Consider the following 22,010-nt stretch of genomic DNA (forward strand, 5'->3'; position numbering starts at 1 on the left):
CATGCTTGTGTAGGGTTCCCTTGACTCATGTCTATAGCCTGTTATAGCTACAAATGATGTTCTCTCACTCAAAATGTATTTATTAAATTATTTTACATATACCATACTCATCACTTAGAGTAGGCATGATAGCCCTACAAAAAAGACTGACATAGGATTCTGCTCTTACATTTCTTAACATCTAGGAGGTAAAGCATGCACAATTATTTAGGAAATAGGAATGGATGTAGGCCAGTCAGACAAGGCTGCAGTACCCACCAGTGAATGCCAGAACAGGAAGCGGGCCAAGTACCCACTGGTACATGTGAGATCCATGATTGGGAGCTGGTCTTATAAGGGAGCTTGGGGGATTCCTCTATTAGGACTCAGTCCCCAATAGTAAATGTAAGAACCAAGAACTGGGGACAGCACAGGCCAGGCCAGACCATAGGACTTGTAGGTATATGAGTGGGTCAGGTGTTGGGGCAGGCTGGGATATAGCATGTATCATTCTGTAGCACCTGCTGACAGGTGTGAGAGCCAGGACAGGGTACAGGACATGCCAGATTGGGTTACACCCCCAGCTAGTTCATATTAGGGCCAGGACTGATGGCTGGCCAAGCTGGGCTAGGCTGCAGTGCCTGTGAGCACAAGCTGGGACTGAGGGCAGCTAAGTAGAGCCAAGCTGCAGCACCCACCAGTGAATGCTGAGGCCAGACTGGGCCACAGCTCCCTCTGATACACACAAGACCTAGGCCAGGGGCAAGCCTGCTTGAGGAATTTAGTGGACTTCCCTGTTGGGCCATTGTTCCTGCTCATGAGTGTGAGAGCTGGGACTTGGTGTGGACCAGGCTGAGCAGTGCTACAATGCCCGTCAACCAGCATGTGAGTTGGGTTTGTGAAAGAGCTCGGCTAGGCCAAGCCACCACATCTGCTGGCATATGCAAGAGCCAGAACAAGTACAGGCCATCTGGCCTTTGTCACAGCATCCACTGGTAAGTGCCAAGACTGGGTACAGGTCATGTCAGACTGGAATACAGTATCCCCTTTAATGTGCAAAAATCCAGGGCTGGGAATGGGCCTAGTAGGGAAACTATGGTCACTCTTTTGCTGGGTTGCAGTTCCTGCCAGTGAACAAGAGAGCCAGGGCTGGGGCAGGCCAAGCCGGACAAGGTGACAGCACTTGTTGGCACTTGTGGTCGGATTCATTATTGTGGGTTGGGCTGAGCTAAGCTATAGGTATGTTTGAGAGCCAGATGGAATATGGGATGGACCAGACCAGCTTGTTGCACATACCAGCATGCATAGAAACTAGGACTGGAGGCAAGCCTAGTTGGAGTCACTGAGGGTCACCCAGATTAGGCTGTAGTTCTACTGGTATGCTTAAGGGCTGGGTTTGTGGTCATCTGGGTTCTAGGGCACCGAATACATTGGTTTGTGTAAAAGATGGTGCTGCAGACAATATTGACCAAGCAGTTGCAATTGCCAGTGTGTATAGGCTGATGTAAGTGATGGACTGAGCCAGACCCAGGACTAGCTGGCATATATAGGAGTCAGGTCTGGCATCACCCCAGGCGAGGTTTCTTAGAGGAACTCCTAATTGAACTGCTGGACTCAAAATTCCAGCCACAGAGCAAATCACAAGATCTGTGGCTGGCCTTGGAATGCATGTATTATGACTGAGCCGCCTTGGTTGCTAATGCCTGTGCAGTGGACAGCATGCCCAGATACAGGGGACATAACAGCCAGCTCATTTAGGCCTGCAGAGGACATCAAGTACCACGTCAGAAGGCAAAACAGGTTGAACAACTCTCCTGGCCAACCTTTGGCAGCATGTCTTGGGAAGTGAATACACTGGAATGGACTATGTCAGCCAAAAGACCTTAGAAAGATTTTCTCAACCTGGGAGTATCAAACCAACAGCGTCTCAGAGCTATTGAAACCATTCAAGCAATGCCCTCAGAATATTCTTCTCCACATTGGTGTTTCTAGGATGATATCAATGGCTGTCCCCTCCTCCTGAGGTACCGATGTAATATGGCAACTGGGAGCAGCTTTCTTCCCTTTACTCCCTCCCCTCCACCCGACCCCATACAGAAGAAAAAGGGAAAAAATTGGAAGCATTTGCCCCACCCACCTTCCCCCATGCCTGCACCCCTCCCTCATCCTAATCAATGGGCAAACATCCTTCTCAACTATGTAAACAACATCAAAAACAAAATAGTTTTTAAAAAGCAAACAAGTCCAAATAGTAACAAACAAGCAAACAACAAATTGGCATACTGTCATCCATATAAAATCTTAATTATATCAATATGTAAAAATCTCTACTCAATAAAGGGAGAAATCTGAAATAACAACAACACAAGAATCACACAGAGAACTAAGAAGCCTGTTCATTCTTCCTGCCCAGCTCACTTGCTCACACACTCTCTCTTAAAGATGTATTTATTTTTCTTGAGAGTTACAGAGAGAGAGGGAGAGACACAGAGAGATCTTCAGTCCACTGGTTCACTCCTCAAGTGGTCACAATGGCTAGAGCTGAGCTGATCCAAAACAGGGAGCCAGGAGCTTTCTTCTAGGTCTCCCACGTGGATGCAGAGGACCAAGGCCTTGGGTCCTGCCTTGCTGCTTTTCCAAGCCATGAAAATGGAACTAGATAGGAACTGCAGCAACAAGAACTTGAACTGGCTTCCATATGGGATGCCAGTGCCACAAGTGGAGGACTAGTGTGCTACACCACCTCATTGGCCCCTGATATGTATCTCTTCATAAAGTCATGGTGACTCTGCCCGAGCAACCTTAAGCAATCCCATCATTTTAAGAGATCCAGCCTAATAGACCAAATTCCACCCCTAATCCATCAGCCATTAACATCAGTTAACCATTAACTTAAGACCTTGGAATGTAAATCACTTCATTTTGTTGTTAAGTCCTTATGGAAGGGAGAAAGGTCTTCAGAAAGTTTATGGAAAATGCATATCATGAAAAAACTTGTGCATGAATTTGAAATGTTTTGCAATAAAGTGAAACTACTTTTTAATTCCATTTTTTTGTCCACAAACATTTTGAAATCTGCTCATATTTTAGGAAGAACGCCAGCCTCAGAATGGATTTGCATGGAAGACAGTGGAGGCAGAAAAAGCAGTTGTTTTATGTTTATTTGGCAGTGCTGGGTCTTTGCTGATTACACAGCTGTGTAGGTGGATTGAAAACTTTGATCAGAATCACTTTTGAAAGTCAGACACAGTTTACATGACTCATCAGTAAGCCAAGAAGAATTTCTAAGGAGTCATCACAGGCAAGCTCAGAAATGCGCAGTGTGAAGGAGGAAATCTGTTCACAGCTCTTCAACCAGACAACTCAGGTGCAGGGGAGGTGGCCTGCTGTGGGAAGTTGAAACCAAGCAGCATCCATGCAAATCATACTACCTGCTGCTCAGTGCAGGTGAAATGCCAGCAGACTGGGCCTGACAGAGTAGGACAGAGCCTGCAGAGCCAGATAGGAGGACCAGGCAGGCGGTGTGAGGGGATTCAGGATTAAAATGCTCAGAAGGTACCTGCAAAACAACTTTCCAAATTGAATTGGCCCAACCAGATTTAAATTAGTAGAAACAAAGCAAGGGAATGTGATTTTGGGGGGAAGGTAAAGCAGTTGCTAAATGAACCACTAACTGGCTGTCTTTATTGTCACCCCACAGCCTGAACAGCTGCTGGCAGACACCTATGGACCACTGCGTTGATGGCATGCCAGCCCTTTTGGGATGCAATCAAGGGCAGCTTCACACAGTGAGCTTAGGTGCAAAGCTGCAGCAGCGGGCGCAGCAGCTGGGGCTGTGGCAGTGGAGGAAATGGCTGTGCATGTGTTTATGAAAAAGTGCCAGAAACGGCCTCCGCAGAGCAGCCACTGCGGGCGTGAATTTTATGAGTTCTCCGTATGCAAACTACCATTAGTCACGCATTGATTGATCCATCGCTCCAGGAGCTTTGGTCCTCAGAAGCTTTATTTCCAAATGCAGTGGCTGTCTCAGCTTAACCTCACTGTGCCACTGCCTGGTAATCCATGCCGCATATTTAAGGTTGCTTCATAATGAAGTCTTTTTTACCCTAAAATGTGTAAGCTCCCTGTGTGTCTGCTGAATTATAAATACTGACACAGTGAGCTTCCTGTGTTTTTAATGGCAACTGTGACCACACATGGTTTGTCTATCTTTCTCCAAGACATTTCATAGGAAAATTAATGTGGTGAACTTATAAATAGCAAAGGTTTGGAAACAGTACTGCTCTCTTCATGTTAACTGAGTTCCATGATTAAAGCAAAAACAGAGATTGACCTGGAACTCAGCATTACTTGAGACCCTAGCAGTAGACATCAACTGTTTTTTTTTTTTTTTGTCATTTCTATAAAACTTGAAACACTTGTCTCAGTTATCTTCCTTTGGGAGTTAAATCCAATATCCAAACTTAGATTTGTTATCAGATATGTTATTGACAGTTTTCTAAGGATGCATTCAAGGCTAAGACATTACAAAACGATAAGTAGAGAGAATGTTTTCTATACACATCAGACCATGGGATTTTTTGGTTTTTTTCTTTCACTGGAGGACATGAAAGAATAATGGAAACATTGAAAAGGGAAGCATCTATCCAAGCAGTGATATATAATGTGTTCTGCCTTACTATAATAAAAACATATTGTGTTTTGCAGGAGAGAGATTGGAAGCACAAAGAATACTGACTTTATTCCATGAATCTGAATCTTTACTGTCCAGACAATTGTGTGTGTGGACTGAAAACTTTGGTCTAACGTAGCTATAATATAGTTAATGTAATTAATATCCAAGTGTTTTATTTTTAGAAAGGCATACCCAATATGGCCATAATGATGGTGATGATTATAAAATTTAAACCAGGGTGGGCTTAAAATGTTCCTGAGGGTTACAGTTTGTAATAATGATCACACTGCGTGGGATGCCTTCCTTCCTTCCATATCGAGTGCCTGGGGCTGAATTCCAGCTCTACTTCAGATTCCAGTTTCCTGGGAGACAGGAAATGGGACTCAAATGGTTAAGTCTCTGCAACCCACATAGGCAGCCTGGCCTGAGTCCTGGGTTCCCAGTTTCATCCTGGCACAACCTCAACTTCTGTGGGTATTGAGGGAGTAAACAAATGACAGCACGCTCTCTCTCTCTGTCTTCAAAATAAGTAAATTATGGTAGAATTTCATGCTTTTTAATGACTGAGTGCTATTCTGTGGAGTTGATGTACCACAGTTTCTTTATCTAGTCCTCCTTCAATGGGTATCTGGATTGTTTCCATATCTTTGCTATTGTGTATTTGTTGCAATGAATATAGGGATACAAGTTGTTTTCTCATGTGTATGTGTCACTTCTTTTGGACATATTCCCAGGAATGGGATTGCTTAGGGAAAAAAGCTAGAAGGTGAGGAGCACGATGATTGAATGATAAAAAAACAATTTAACATGAGAATAGTTAAGAGGCATTTGCACAGGTCTTATGCATACCTTTGGAAACCTTAAGACTCAGGCTGACTGGTACTGTGGGTCCACTCCCCAAATGGCCACAACAGTCAGAGCTAGAAGGGGCTGAAGCCAGGACATTCTTTGAATACAGTGGCCCAAGGACTTGGGCCATCTTCTGTTGCTTTCCCAGGCCATCAGCAGGGATGCTACAGAGGAAATGGAGCAATCAGAGCTCGACCTAGTGCCTATGTGGGATGCCAGCACCAGAGGTGGAGGTGTTTAGCCTGCTTCCCCACCCTCTGCCTTCCTCCACACTCCTTCTTCCTCAGTGCCTTTCTCCTCACTCAGTTTCCCTCTAATCCAAATGCTTTGCCATCACTTCTCACCCATTGATTTTAATTCATCTTCCAAATCTTGAAATATCTATATCAGGTCTAGTCTGTCATATGATTTTCTAGCACTTATATGTTTTTTGTAAGTACATATTAATGTGTATGGTTATCTGATCAGTGTATTTATACCTCTTTGGTTTCCAAATTCCACAAAATTTGGGGCTTTATCATACAATAGACATTGAAAAAATATTCACCTAATTGGAATTTTAAAGAAGGTGCATTGGCCTGGTGCAATGGCTCAGTGGCTAAATGTTTGCTTTGTAAGTGCTAGGATCCAATATAGGTATCAGTTCATGTCCCAGCTGCTCCATTTACCATCCAGCTCCCTGTTTGTGGCCCGAGAAAACAGTAGAAGATGGCCCAAAGCCTTGGTATCCTGCACTCATATGGGTACCCAGAAGAAGTTCCTGGCTCTTTGCTTCAGATTGGCTCAGCTTTGGCCATTGTAGCCACTGGGGAGTGAACCAACAAATGGAAGATCTTTCTCTCTGTTTCTCCTTCTCTCTATAAATATGTCTTTCTAATAAAAATAAATAAAGCTTTAAAAAATCAAAAAGAAGGTACAAATAAAAAGTGAGAAAGAACATGAATTTGAGGACTTTTTTAATGGAGGATAAAAAAACCTAAAATCTATAAAACAATCAAAGGAATCTTGAGTCACAAATATCCAAATATATGTATAATACTTGGGTCCTGATCAGACTCAGATATTTGGCTTTTAATGTCAAGATTTGAACCAACTTTCTAATCTGTAATGCCAGTCCTTCTGTAAATCATACAACATGTGCTATTTTCTCATTATAAGTAAATATTCTTAAATACAGATCTATATAAACTAGGTTTCTTATTTTCTCATATAATCAGGAGATAAATTATACAGCTCAATTAAATTTAGCTGCAGTGAGTAGTATCACATTACACATACCATGTCCATATAATCCATATTGCATAAATCCAATTATGCTAAACTGTATTCAACTCTAAAACTCTCTGGTCATAATGTAACTAGTTGAAAACATATAAAGATTTTACAGTACTTTACCAGTCTCTTACCTTTGAACCATGCAACATTGAAGAATTTGTTAGTAGCAGCTACAGCAATCCCTTTGGCAGAAAACTGGATAAAATAGGTTGCTCAAGTAGGTAGAACATCTGGTAGTAATTGCAAGTCTGTGAGATAAAGGTCAGTTAATTCTAAGAATGAATATATGCTAAATTTGATTAAAGAAATGTACATGATTCATTAAACATCAAGTTTATTCTTAACCTTTTGAAGCTCTTTGCTTATATATTGATTTACTGTTACTGCTTATAAGTGTATGGTTTTCAGAAATGTGTTTGACAGCATTTTATGCGTCATGCCTAAGATCATCATCTCACAAATACAGTACCCTGCATTTACCTGTGTTGATAAACATGACTGTTTCCACTGTGCAGATAGGCGTGCAAAGGAAAGAAGCTAATTCTGTCCATTTTCTAAGAGAGCCTATGAGCCTGTGGTAGGAAAGGCAGAGACGGGAAAGAATTCTGTGTTCCTCCCAGAAAGTATCTTATGTGCATCTGTAGGCTTGGGGAAGGGTAGATGGCAAACCCAGAGTTGGCTTTCACACTTGCTGCCAGAATCCTCACAAGGAGGTCTTTGTGGAAATGTGCACATTGTTAAAGTAGGAGTCAAGATGATGACCAGGATGACTTTTCAGGAGTTGAAATGCCTTCAGTTAGGCTTGTTGGCAACAAAGTCGATTCATTGGCTTTATAGGACCTTTTCACTGTCATGCGAAAGATTCATAGATAAGAAATACGTAAGATATTTACTTTTCTTTCTTTTTCCTTTACAGATCTATGCAGTTAGATCAGTGGTTCCCAACAAAAGCAATAATGAAATAGTGCTGGTGCTACAACAGTTTGATTTTAATGTGGATAAAGCTGTCCAAGCCTTTGTAGATGGTGAGTATAGAGTGTCTCCTGAAGCTGAAGATGTTAGAATGAAATATTTAATACATAATCCATGTGGTTTTTTTTCGTTAAGCAAACTAAATATCACTGGTACTTTAGTTCTCATAAAGATTAACTGTTAAAAATGCAAGAACATAACAAGAGCAGCCTCAGAAGTTCTTTTTCCCTCATTAGAAAAAAAAAAATATGGATGATTTCCAAAGGATACCCATTATAATGCTACTGATTTCATTGCCAGCTATTCCATGTTGTTATACATGTCCTTTATCTGATGCTGTGTGTGAATGCAGGGTAATATATTTTGTTCCTGACCTGGAAAGCTTCTCATCTCTTCAACAATGTAAATTCTATTTGGCTTTATAATTCTAATCCCTGAATGTAAGGTTTATGTACTCTAAGAACACTGGTTTTATTCTTTAGTATCCTTAGTTTATGATTTTTAGATTGCCTAATGACTCAGAATGCCAATTCATCTTACTTATCTTGACAACCTTTTTGTTGTCTAAAAAGTTACTTTTAGATAGTCTATTGTCAGTGATATTGCAGAATCTACACTCTCAGTAATTATGTTTAACCTAATAATGTTATGGGTTAAAAGTTGTAGGTTTCCTTTAAATTATGAGAAAAGTTTGCTCTCCTAATCAAATTAAACAATTTCAAGTTTTAAACAAAGATTGCTATCTGTCTTTTGTAATCTTAGGTCTTCTGTCCTGGTGCTCATTTTTGTTTTGTAAATAGGGAGTAACTAAAGATAATCTGACAAATAAGGACAGAAAGGAGCTGTCCTCACATTTCACAGTTGCATCTTATTTACACTTTGTCAAGGACATTTTGATTTATTTAGTTGCCAAGCAGTAGAATAATTTCCTTGGTTTTCTCCAGGAATAATTGCATTCCAGGGCAACATCTTGGAACTTTAGATCATGCTCACATTCCTGGTATCAGCATTCCGGGTTAGGATCCTGATGGAACTAACAGGTGATTATGAGTCAAAAAAGACCTCCAAGCAGAATCCAGCACTGTTCTTCCCTGCTTCATAGACTAGCAGATGTAGAATCCTTAGTCAAAAGAAATAAATAGTAGAGAACCCAGTATTAATGTGACTTTGCAGTATTAGGTACAGTTTGTATCAGACTTTTTTTGGAAATAGGGACAGCCTAGCTCAAGATAAATCCTGTTTCAGCTTTTTCTTGCCAACATCACTTGCATGGGGGAAGAAAAAGCTCTCAGGAAGGAAAAGGGCTGTCAGCTCCATTCATCAGCTATGCCTACTGGGATTGGGATCAGGAAGGTTTTGATTTGGGTGACTGTGATCGGGTGGCCTCAGGTCTATCTGGGTTCAAACAGAGCACCTTCTTGGCCTTCCCAAGCATTTCACTTGTCACTGTGAAAATGTCACTAAATAAATAAACAAACAAACAAATAAATAAAAACCTTATTGATTACTGAAAAACTTATTATGGTTGTAAAACATGAATCAAAAATATTTCTTAAGGTCATTTACTGAAAGCACTGTTTTTAAGTTGCTTCAAAAATTCAAAGAAGCTTTAAATATAATTCAAATTTAATAAATGATTATTTCAAAATCCTGTGCAAATATAGATTTCTCTTTCAAAGTTGTACTTTATAAGCTCATTGTCCATGTTACAAATAGAATTTATGTCAAAACATGAAAACTAGGGGGCTGATTGAATATTATAGCTGCAAAAACACTAAACATAACTTCGGATTAAAAAGGATAACATTTGTTATTTTTAAAACTTAATTTTACTTAGAAAACTAAAGTTTAACTGAAAGTAAAAATAGCCCTAATGATTATTAACCATTGGAGAGACTAAAAAGCCTGATGAAAGTGACTTATTGAAGTTCTTCAAAAGGAAAAGGCTGTAAAACATTAATTCTCTGGGAAACCCTGAGAAAGACCAGTGCAGTTAATAAAGAGTCTAAATTGTAGCTTGCTTTTAGATGTGCAGTCTTATTATTTCAAGTACGTCGTTTCAAATGCATGCAACAAATTGAATCTTGGAATAGATAGGAATAATTAACCTGGTTAAACTTTAGCCCAAATGATGTGGCTTATCTAAAATAGACAGTAGACAATAATTGGGACCCTGCTAATTTGAAAAATTTGTATATGAATATCTAGTTTATCTTTGTTTAACCAAGGCACTCCTTAAAGAGAGCTATTAGTGTAATAGGATTGTGAGAGAAAGCTTAAAATTGTTAAAAGAACATATTTAAGAGATCTAGTTTCTTTTACAATTACCTATTTATATGCCAATTGATGTACTTATTGAAATTACACTCAGCATAGTTGGAATGAATGAACGAACGTTGTTAGACTAGGTAGTAGAAACATTGAATGTAGCTGCCTAGTGCTAACTTAGTTCTTTAAATATAAATCAGGTTAGACTTGTCCTCTGAGTCCGTGGACATGGGATGGAGGGAACCTAGGACCCACCTTTATAATGAACTTCCTCTGTTTCAATGTAAAAGCCTTGTGAGGAATGTATCCCATCGCTATCTATGACCAACGGGAAGAAGTAATATCCCAGAAGCTGTCTTCCTCATCCCACTACAAGTTTCTAACATAGTGAGTCAAGGCAAAAAAGAAGGGATAGCCATACAAAAAGCTGTAGATTGTATGGTTAATAATAATCAGAATCTCATGTTTAGTTCAGCGTATCATAGACATTTTTATTCATATATCAAGCAGCATAATCTTAATTCTACCTGTGGCAACAAAGCTGTCAGAAAATTCTGAAGATAGATTTCATTTTCCCTAAGACAATATAATGATAAAAAAATAAGCTTCGTGGAGTGGAGCTTAATATTTTGATAAAACCATGATCATGCAGTAAATTAAATGAAAATCTGGGAAATAAGAAATGGAAGTGGCATTTTTATTAAGGTGGGGTGTATCAAAACAAATGAAAAAGCAAGAAGAAAAGAAATTACTACCAAAATGGAAAGACAGAGATGAATTCTGTGTGCTGCTTTATTTTGTGAATATTTGTTGAAGATTCTTTATCTTTATCTAGGGAGTGCAATTCAAGTTCTAAAAGAATGGAATATGACAGGAAAAAAGAAGGTAAGATTAACATTGGCTGTAAATTACTCAATCTTCAATCAGAGCCTTCATGGTTATCATTTTAACAAGGCTGTTAAATTTATGCTTCTTTTAAATATGTTAATATGCCTACCCAGAAAACGTTCAGATTTCCTGACTTTCTTAAACTACCAGCCTCTCTCTTTCTCTGTTTCTCTCTCTCACCCTTAATTTCTATTCACTGTTTTTAACCACCAGGTGTACTTAAGACAGCTCTCAGTTGTTTTGATTTTTAAGTATTACGGGGAGCCCAGCCTGCAATTTAAAAGGATTCAAGGTATTAACTTGCCTGAACATATCCTGTAACACAAAGTAAAGAAAAAAAAAATTCAGCATTTAAGAGACTTTGAAAAGCTCTAACTGTATTTTCACATGTTTTTTCTTAAATGGGAGACGGTATCCACAGCTTCCAGAACCAATCTTTTTGTGCTGAATTCTAAGGTGAATTTTTAATGAAAGAAGGAAAGAGCAGCCTGTTTCGCCAGGCCTAGTGGGTCCAGGGCCTTCCTGAGTGCTGGCCTTGTCCTCCCTGAGATACAGCTTAACCTGCCCTCTGGTCTGGACCCAGAGGGACTCCCAGGAGCCCATGCAGTGTATCTCTTCTGCTCTTGTATGTAACCAGGCCTGCCCACAGCTGTCATGTCCCTGCCAGTTCCTGTTCACCAGCCTACCCCTGTCCCTGAAGGCAGATCTCGGGCCTGGGAAACATGTTGGGAAGAAACAAGAAGCCACTGTTACTGTCTATAGAATCCCAAGATGACTGAAATGACTTAGAGTAGTCCTTTGCCCTATCTCTCCCAGTTCCACAAAGAAGAAGAATTAGGAGATGTTTCTGTAACCTTTGGATGCCACCGTCTCTGGTGAGCTCTCCTCCACTTTAATCAAAGCTCCCTGGTTTCTGTGTAGTGAGGTTGATTTGCCTGTGAGGGGAAGGCAGTATTTACACTTGTAGGGGAACTGTGCGGACATGCCTTGGGGTCTGAAATTCTCTGATGTGGGATAGTAAGCATTGGCCACACACACAACTCATGGGTAAGTGTCCTCCTTCAGAGGAGAACTGTCTGCATCCTCATTCTGGAGACATGGAGCTTGGAAACCTGAAGCTGCTGGGGGTGTTGTTTGGTGCTGGGGGCCCCCCGGGCCTTTCCTACCCCCAGGACAGTGGTGGGGATGGCTGTGGTTTCCAAGGAAAAGAAAAGGAGGAGGGAGGAGGGTCAACAGGAGGAAGCAGTTTCTTTTTATTTCTTTGATGAATTTGTTTGAAGAACAAAGTCAGGTTGATATTCAGTTGGTACTCACCAATTCAGCAGGTGGGACAGGCTCTTCCTGGAGGGCTAGCCTTCTGTATCCACTGAGGCCTCCTGCATACTGATTGTTAAGTACGCTTGAATGTCAGTTGGACACAAAACTGAACTCAGGTACCACATGCAACGTGGTTAGCAACATCTCTCCTAAATGTTGTGCACAGTAAGCCTCTATACCTGTAGATTCTACGGTTTCAGGCTCAACCAATACTGCATTGAAAATACAGTGAGGCCTACGGTGAATGTATCTGTCCTGAACATGTCTAGCCCTTTCTCCCTTGCCATTACTGCTTAAAATGTACAATATAGTAACTATTTGCAGAGCCTTTATGCTTTATTAAGTATTTTAAGTAATCTAGAGATGATTTAAAACGTACCAGATGAAGTGCATAGGTTCAGTACAAGGGACTTTGGTTACCCTTAAGAGTTCTTGGACTAATTCCCTATAGACACCAAAGGACAACTACAGGTTCACCATCAGGTGTTTAGGAGCCGTATAGGATATATTGTAGCATTGCGACCTAAAAACTTGCAGTTGTGTTTAAAAAGGGTAGGGGGCAGTTATGTGATTTTAAAGTAAACCAAATGATACCTTGTAATAGTGTACCACCAGCAGCCCAGTCCAGCCATTCAAGAAAGGGCCAGTTTGCCATTAGTTTGCAACAATGGTCTGTTCCAGTTTCAATCTTGTGGAAGCATTCGAGGATACTGGAGCTTCCTGGACAGTGACAGGAGTTCAGGAACTCTCCTGGTTGGCTGGGGCCTGTGTCAGAGACCCAGCCTGAACAATGGGGACTGGCATTCCTGACCTCACAAGAAAGAATTGTACCATTTTTTTTTACTAGTGCCCTCCTCCCCCCAAAATGAGAAGAGTGTCCTTCTCACCTGCCCCAACTTCATCACCACGTTAAGAAGCAAGAGTCTTCTCCAAGCACCAGAGAATTCATGTTATTCCAAAGTTGTTATCATGAATGATACTGCTATTCAAGTGTATGTGGAGCTACAAGTTGCTCAAATATTATGTTCCTTGCTATTATTTCCTTTCTTTTTAAGACTTGTTTATTATTATTATTATTATTATCATTATTATTATTATTTAGAAAAGCAAATTTACAGAGGGAAGGAGAGACCAAAAGATCTGTCTGTTGGTTCACTCCCCATGTGGCCACAACAGCCAGAGCTGAGCTGATCTGAAGCCAGGAGCCAGGAGCTTCTTCCTGGTCTCTCACACAGGTGCAGGGTCCCAAGGCCCTAGACCATCCTCTGCTGGTTTCCCAGGCTACAAGGCAGGGATCGGAAAGGGAAGTGGAGCTGCTGGAACATGAACGGGCGCCCATATGGGATCCTGGCAGATGTGAGGTGAGGATTTAGTCACTAGGCTATCATGCTGGGGCCCTATTATTTTCCTTTTAATCAAACTGTTTTTGTTTATTAATTATGAGTTAAAAGCTGAGATGACCTGCTGTAGGAAGAAGGCATTTAAATCAATTTGGGTGGTTGATAAAGATGTAAGTGTTCTTATGCATTTGGTAAGAAATGCCAAGAACCATTTAGGAAATAATATTATATTTTCATTTCTCATATTTACCTTCTATTTCAAGAGCGGGTCCAAGCTAAAGAATATTATTTTCTTATTTGTCTCTTATTCTAGAACAATAAAAGGAAAAGAAGCAAATCCAAGCAGCATCAAAACAACAAGGATGCCAAGGACAAGGCAGAGAGGCCGGAAGCAGGGGCCCTGCAGCCACAGCCCCCTCAGCTACAGAATGGCCACCTGAACGGCTGTGAGAAGGACAGCTCATCCACTGATTCTGCCAGCGAGAAACCTGCCCTTGTTCCTCGGGAGAAGAAGATCTCCATCCTCGAGGAACCTTCAAAGGTCCTTCGAGGGGTCACAGGTCAGTAACTCTTAAGGAGAGTTGTTTGGAGAAGAAATAGAAGACAGTACCTCAGAGGGAGTTCCGTCGGGGCAGACAACGCCCCTGTGGTATTGCTGGGGCTGAGAAGTGCTGCTGCTTCAACATGTGAGGGTTTAGTCAGTCTTCCTGAAGCCAAGATTGGGGCAGGGGTGACAGGGCAGGGGCAAGACAAGGAAGCTGAGGAATCGATGTTTCTCTGTCCCTAGACCAAGTCAGAGGATTCTTTTTACACCAGAAAGACGTTTTTCTGGTATATTTGGATCATCATGAAAATGGAAATTCTAGTTTCAAGAAATATTCTTTCATAGGCACGTTTGCTACAATTCACTTGGAGGAAGAGAAGAATAATTGGTGACAAAATGTTGTTAAATATTTACATTTAGGTAAAGGAGTCCACACTGTGTTAACTTGCACTGCTTTACATGAAATGATGAAATGTAGTCTTCCATAATGAAAGCAAGGGTTTTCCACACTACCTGACTCAGTGCATCATTTTATAGCAAATTCTAAAATAAAATATAGAGATAGTATAACTACAAACCTAAATTTGAATTAATTAAGTGCAATAGTAACTAAAATTGGAAGCTTAATAAAGTGACCAGTTAGAATAAGTAACTTCTTCTTTCAAAAGAAATTGAGTCAGCTAAATATTGTAGATACCATTGCCGTGTATTTGACATGCGAAGCAAGAATTCAGCAAGTATATACATGGAATCAAACTGCAATATCATAACTGTATGATTGTCCATACAGTAATGGGCAAATTTTCCACACTGTGAAAAATTTTGTCACGTTCTGACACCAGAAAATACCATCTTCCCTCAATTTATATAGAAGGTAAATCCTGAAAACTGAAATAAATTCTAGAATTCCAATGAAGTGATATTGGATTACATAATCATATGCACACATACACTCATTTTTTAAACAGTCATTCACAAGGGCAGGAAACTTCGGGACACGGATAATTCTTTGTTACACAGGACATGATTATAAATCATTCAGCACATACAACCATTTTGATAAAGTCATAAAACGCTTTCTCCTACATTAAGGATGCTTTCAGTAGGCAATAGATACCTCAGTGAAAACCGTTACACCACTTGATCTCTCAAAGTTTTAGTTCTCTTTATAAAATTCTGAATTGATTAAATCTCTGGCTTTGAATTCACAGTGCTAGCTACCACAATACATTCAAAGAAAGATTGAGGGAATCATGTTCTGATATCTTTGAAGAGAAGGCTGTGGGCACCCTAGTGAGTAAGGATTTAGGAAGGAAGAGTGCTGGATTCAACCGAGTGGTTCAGAAGATTTCAAGGGGACAGCAGGTATCAAGGGACTTGTAGATACACAGTGGTAGAAAGGATGTGGAAGCTTAGAGGAAATTATTCAGTACCCTCACCTGTTGCACATCCGCAGTACATAAAGCAGTGCTTTCCTCTGACGAAGATTAAGTAAGCAAGGCATGGTCCCTACCTACCGAGGGTTCAGTCTAGCCCAGAAGACAGAGGTGCAAACAGCACATCGCATGGGGACACTTACTGTATCAAGGAAGTGTTAAGTAACTGACATGTTTTTCTTTTTTTTTTAATCGCCGAGTAGTATTCCGTAGTGTAGCTGAACCACAGTTTCTTTATTCAGTCCTCTGTTGATGGGTATTTAGGTTGCTTCCAAGTTTTTGCGATTGTTGATTGTGCTGCTATAAACATTGGGGTGCATGTTGGTTTGTTGTATAACAAGTCTTTTGGATATATTCCTAGAAGTGGTATTGCTAGATCATATGGTAGGTGAATTTTTAATTGCCTAAGTGTTCTCCATACTGACTTCCATAGTGGCCTGCATTCACTTTGTGGCCAAATGGGCCAAACTAGAGACCATAATGCTAAGGGAAATTAGCCAATCCAAAAAGATTAGATATCATATGTTTGCTCTAACATAATATAATATGATGTCAAATCTAGGGATATCATATGTGAATCTTACTCTGTGTTAATCAATGTTACTTCATACTTACTTATACCTAATGTAACTTGTGGTGTAATTCATTAATTAACCATCCACAAGAGGTGGATTGTTTATAATCACCTGTAATTGTCAAGTGTCCATATATAACTGTTATTGATACGGCCCATAAACAACAAAGGCCTAATCCACACTGTACCTATATTAGGGGCCCAGGATACAAGAATTAACCTACAATGAAAACTTATTCTGCATGGCTGGGAGATATTCCACTGGAAGCATGATGGACTTGGGAAAATTCACAATGGACACATATTATATGATTCTAGAGAGAACGAAGGGGAGGGGAGAGCCCACCGCCAACTAAATTGTATCAAAAAACAATAAAAATTATTTTTAAAAAAAGTAACAGACATGCTGCAAAACTCTATAATAACTTCTTAAATTGCTCCCAAAGCACTAATTTTCTTCTGGAAACACACTTTCTAACAACTCCATTAATAGCCCCGTAATTCAAATCTTCCTAATTTACAACAGGATTCTTACAACCGAACAATGACAACAGAACTAACCTGTTTCGTTGTTGATCCAAATTCTCTAGGAATCTTTTAATTCAATTTGTACTGTGCCAACAATTTTGAGAATGTTTTGATTTATCATCAGGGCAGGAGGAAGAAATTAAATAATCAAGCAGCAGATTCCAAATTTTACTTGCGATTGCTTTCGCATGAATTACTTTCAAAATCTAATTACTCAAGTTGTTGTTTTGGTATTAATCATCAACTAAACGCCTAGCACATGTATTTGTTCATTTACTTATAATTTATACCTTTTTCTTAACACAATTTCAGTAACTCTGTGATGTATATGATGTCAGAGCAAGTGCGCTATAGAAGTGCCTCCCTTCACAGTGGATAGATGCCAGGAAAGCTAAGTGCCCCCATGGACCTTCTTTGTACAAAGGGGCTTTTGCAAACTCCAAGCTACAACTTGTGTAAAGAATCTCTTATCTTGCAGTCTTCCCAGTCTCCCTTTGTAAGTTTAGCATGCAGGCATTGAAGCATATCTGCATTATTTGTTAATGTCACTGGTTCATCACAAATCTCTCTGTGCTTTGTGTAAATTTTTCTGTTAAGGAATCAGTGATAGCAATCGAAAGTTATTAGATGTATTTGCAAAAGAAAGGGGCTCTGATTGACTGTCACCTTTACCAGTAGGTTTTGGGATCACAGATTTTAAACTGGACTTTTTAGCTATTTAGATTTTTCCCTTAAAGATGATAAAGGGTCATTCAGGACGATGACACAAAACTCAGAAATCCCAGGATGTGTAAGAGGCCTGGACCACTCTGCACCCCATTTTGAGTAGAACGTGGGAACTAGGAAAACTGAGAGGGAGCCTTTAATCCTGACCTTCTGTCTTTGTGGTTGAGGAGACCAAGACTTCCAGATGGAAAAGCTGAGAGAACAGGCCCTCTTCATCCCTATGCAGTTTTCAGAAGCTGACTCTAATCCACATAATTTTATGCAAGCAGTGGAGGGTTACAGTTAAAACCATGGGCTCCTTAACTCCTTAGAAAAAAAAAAAGTGTAATTGAAAAATTAGAAAAAAAAATAATATTGCTAAAGCCATATGGTGCTATTCTGTAGCTGAGTGAGTTCACAGTAGGAGTCTGAACAGAATCTCCGGGCCACCAGTGGTGGGGCATTTATCAGGCTCTCCAGTAATGAAAGTGGCTCGACAATGTCTGAGCACATGGCCCCGCTGGGCAGGAGGCTGCGAACATGTGCAGTGCGTGTTTTATCTTTTTATAACACCTTGACATTAAAGATCTCCTTTTTGAAAAGTCTTAAACAGAATCATTTTCTGGTAGGGGAAAAGTTCGCTTTAAGATATATGCAGGTGGCTCAGGGGTGTTGGTGTGACTTCCTACATGAAAAATAACCACCCAGAGCATCGTCATTTCAGGCAGTAAATATAGCACTGTCAAATGGGACAATGCCGTGTGTCGGCATATAGCTTAGAAGTTTGGGAGTATGTTCTAAGCCCAAGAGTAGTTTTTTTTTTTTTCTTATATTTCAGAATTTTTAATAACAACTCAAATTAGATCTTTTTTACATAATCCAATCAAAAGCATCATGGATTCACATAAAATGTCAGGCAAAGAATATATTGAGATTTATTTTTACCAAAACTAGTGCCAACAATAATATTTTTTCCTAAGTCCCCATCTAAATGGCTGAAATACTTTATGACCCTAAAGTTTAGTTTTCCCAGGTGCTCTTCCTGTGTTATGTTTCAAGAGGCTCATACTGCTAAAATGTGCCAAGTGCTTTCCTTGCAGTTAGCTAAAGTAAGAATGCAAATTCCTTTGTGATCTTCCACTGTGGATGCAGTTCCTATTGAATGGGAGAGGAGCTGGATTGGGAAAAGGCCACCAATGGCTACGTTGGGATCAACTTTGGAGCAGGACTCTGGCTTGTCTTCAGCAACTCTTGCTGGCTCCAGCAACTTCGGTTTTAATTCCCTCGTCCTGGGAAAGCTGATCTGTTCCCTACTCCTTGTCTCAAGACAGAAGGCCCCATTCTGTGTTCACTGACCTTCAAAAGCCAAACCTCCAAGTATGCCCTGAATCACAAGAAGCAAGAGCTCTGTCGTTTCTGCCCTTGCAGATTGTAGGTTTTGGCATGGAACTGCTCTCTCATTCTCAAAGTGAAATGAACCAAATAGAAGAGAAACAGTCCTGTGATTTCTAACGTATTGGTTGCTTGTCCCTCATTTGTGCTTCCTGTAACGACACAAACAGCCCACCACTGTGTCGCAGTGTATTATGTTCTGAGGTTCCTCTCAGGGAGCTCTAAGCAGATTTTTGCATATTGCTGTTGGCCCTACCCTCAAGATTATCTCCATGCTTCTCTAAGCCCTATATTGGGCCAGAGGATTAGAAAAGATCAACAAGAGGAAAGCAGCTAGCTTAGAACTTCCAGTGTGTATACTTGAGGATTTGAGCAGTGCCAGTTCTTAAATGGAAGCAATATAATACCATGGGAAAGAACAGGGCTTTATCTGCGGGCAAGTTTGGATTCACATCACCTCTTCAGTTACCAGGTGTGTAGCCCTGGACAAGTGTGTCAGCTTCTTCATTTGTAAACTAGAAAATGTAGCTCTATTTGACTAGATTACGGCAAGCTGCAAGAGAGATACATAAATTGATTACCACAGCATCTGAGGCAAAGCAAACTGTTCCATCACTTATTTATCTATTAAGTAAATATTTTTAAGCATCTACTATGTGCCAGGAATTCTCCTAGAAGAAATGAACAGACAACAGCTTCTGCTAACTGGCAGTTTACATTCTTAGGGAGAAGACGGGGATAAGCCAGAATAACAGCCAAAGTTACCAAGCTAATTGTAAATTATGGCAAGTGTTGTCAAGGCAGTCTGGCATTGTAGGAGAGAGATGGATCGGGGGTTCACACCAGCTTCAGATGAGTTTGCAATGTGATGCAAGCACTTAAGAAAGAGTTCAATCTGAGAAGTGGGGTGCTTCAGGTCAGGGTCTCCCAGAGCGTGTGATGTCCTGGTAGCCTGAATAACACCTTGATCTTACTGAGTACCTTAGCAGAGCCTTTTTTAGAGTTGGAACTGTAGGTTTTGCTGTGGTTTTTTTTGGAAGAAAGATACAATAGTGACATTTCACTTGCCATCCCCACCTATCTCTGATATAAAACACTGCTATGCGAACAGATTCCTTTTTTTAAAGACTTATTTTATTATATTGGAAAGGCAGACTTGCAGAGAAAAAGGAGAGGGGGAAAGAGGCAGTAAGATCTTCTGTCCATTGATTCACAACCCAAGTGGCTGCAACAGCTGGAGCTGAGCCAGTCTGAAGCCAGGAGCGAGGAGCTTCTTCCAGGTCTCCCATTCAGGGTCCCAAAGCCTTGGACCATCCTCCAGTGCTTTCCAGGCCACAAGTAGGGAGCTGGATGGGAAGTAGAGCAGCCAGGATTAGAACCAGCACCCATATGGGATCCTGGCACATGCAAGGTGAGGATTTTTACCACTAGGCTGCCATGCTGGGCCATACACATTCTTAAAGTTGGTATTTCTAAACTGACAGTTGCCATTCTCAGTTCTTTTTTGTCATTATCTTAGCATCCAGATACTTGGTGTGAACTCCCATTTGTAGCTGTGTGTTAGTGTTGCACATTCTCAGCCTCAGCTTCAAGCACCCTGTGTAAAAACTGCACAGGGCACACGGAGAACATTTTCCATTGCCTAGAGCTCTGCTTCTCCCCCTCCTCTCTTTGTGTGTGTGTGTGTGTGTGTGTGTGTGTGTGTGTAAAATGTGTGAAAAAGCAGAGAGATGGAGACAGGCATAGGGTGTAGTGACCTGAGGGAACAGGAAACAGTCTTTGAGGTGTTCTCTGTCACCTATGTAGAGTGAAATCTTGAGCCCTCTTCCTTCTCTTTCTGGTCTGAAAGTCACTTCTGCAACTGTGTAGCAAAATACAAAAATACCTATGAGTACCATCCACTCTGTGTTGTCGCAATTTCAATAACAAAGTTCATTAAATGGGACACATTTCAGATAAACATTAAAAGGTTTTCTTTTTTCTTGCTAGCTTTTTTTAAACAACTATTTAAATGTCTCTAGTGAAATGCAATGAAAATAAAACCATGTTTTAGGGAAATTTAAGATTAGGTAATGTACCTACCTGTGTCATTGTCAGCTTAGTCCATTGACTTTATTATCTTTTAATAGAAAAATACATGAAAAGGGCATTGAAGGCATACTATCTCTGCACTGAGGAATCATGACCAACAAAGGAAGCAAGTGCTTGGAGAAGCCCCACTTGTACACTGTGAGGTTCTGACCTCATCGGAGATGTGCGGCTCCCAAGGACATGCAACCTTGATAGAGCAGGCATTCACTAGGGCATAGACTAGGCTGTCTTAGAAAACACCTGCCATTGCCAGAGAGACAGAATGACTGCTGGGGCAGGGAGAGGCACATGGCAGGAGCACACAGTTGGAACCCCTTGACATGACTGCTGTCACCTGTGGTGAATATCAACAAGTCAGTGTTAGCCCAGATGAGAAGGATATTATACAAATTGCCTTGCTGGATCACTTTATTGCTCTTTGCCGAAAAGCTAGTTAGCTGGCTGGAGAGAATTATTTACAGAGTGCTGCACCAGTGTCATGAAACAGAGCACCAAAGGGTAGATTCGGAGCCAGGAGGCGAGAACTCAACATGCAGCACACAGGACTGCCATGCCTGCAACGTACTTTCCCATCACTCTGTGGCCAGCTGCTTCAGGATGCGTCAGATGACATTGCTCAGGTCTCAGCTTGGATGTTACTTCCATGGGGAGTCCCTTCTCTGGGTGCTCAGGTCAGATAGTCCTCTTACAGTTTCAGCACACAGTGTGTTTTTCTTCTGTAACATGTACCACAGATACGGTTTTACATTTGGTCATCCTTTGAAGCTGTAAGTTCTACAACGATAGGAACCATGTTTGCCTCTGGTTGCCATTGTATTTTTGGTGCCTACAGCAGTAACAAGTACCCAAGCAAACTTTCTTCTATTGGATTGTTAGTGATAATGCAAGGAAGTATAGCTTAAGTAAATTTTAAGTTACTATGTTATTAATGGAGATAATTATGACATGTATTTCTAGGTTCAAACTGGCTTTATCTAATTGGGGGAATTTTTTGAAATGCAATATAGTTTAAGTAAAAAAGAAAACAATCCTACCACCTCAGAGCAACTGCTGTTAAATTTTGTTATGGAATTTTTCAAATTACAAATATTCCTTTTTATGAAACAGCAAATTGTATTGAGTTTTATGTAACATGACATGAACATATCCTACATTGTGGTTTTATGTGTTTTTATAA

General features: G+C 40.5%; 1 protein-coding gene across 3 annotated transcripts in view; it reads left to right on the forward strand.

Moving 5' to 3' along the window:
• Window positions 1–22,010, forward strand: part of SPATS2L (spermatogenesis associated serine rich 2 like) — a 95,840-nt gene that overhangs the window by 27,942 nt on the left and 45,888 nt on the right. For all 3 annotated transcript variants that reach the window (XM_040971946.1, XM_040971945.1, XM_040971947.1), the window contains exons 3-5: window positions 7,695–7,803; window positions 10,854–10,903; window positions 13,877–14,123. In XM_040971946.1, the coding sequence (XP_040827880.1) occupies window positions 7,695–7,803; window positions 10,854–10,903; window positions 13,877–14,123 (406 nt within the window). The remainder of the gene's footprint in view (window positions 1–7,694; window positions 7,804–10,853; window positions 10,904–13,876; window positions 14,124–22,010) is intronic.

This window comes from Ochotona curzoniae, unplaced genomic scaffold (genome assembly GCF_017591425.1).
Source record: "Ochotona curzoniae isolate NIBS_2020 unplaced genomic scaffold, NIBS_Ocur_1.0 contig_2210, whole genome shotgun sequence".
Classification (NCBI taxonomy): domain Eukaryota; kingdom Metazoa; phylum Chordata; class Mammalia; order Lagomorpha; family Ochotonidae; genus Ochotona; species Ochotona curzoniae.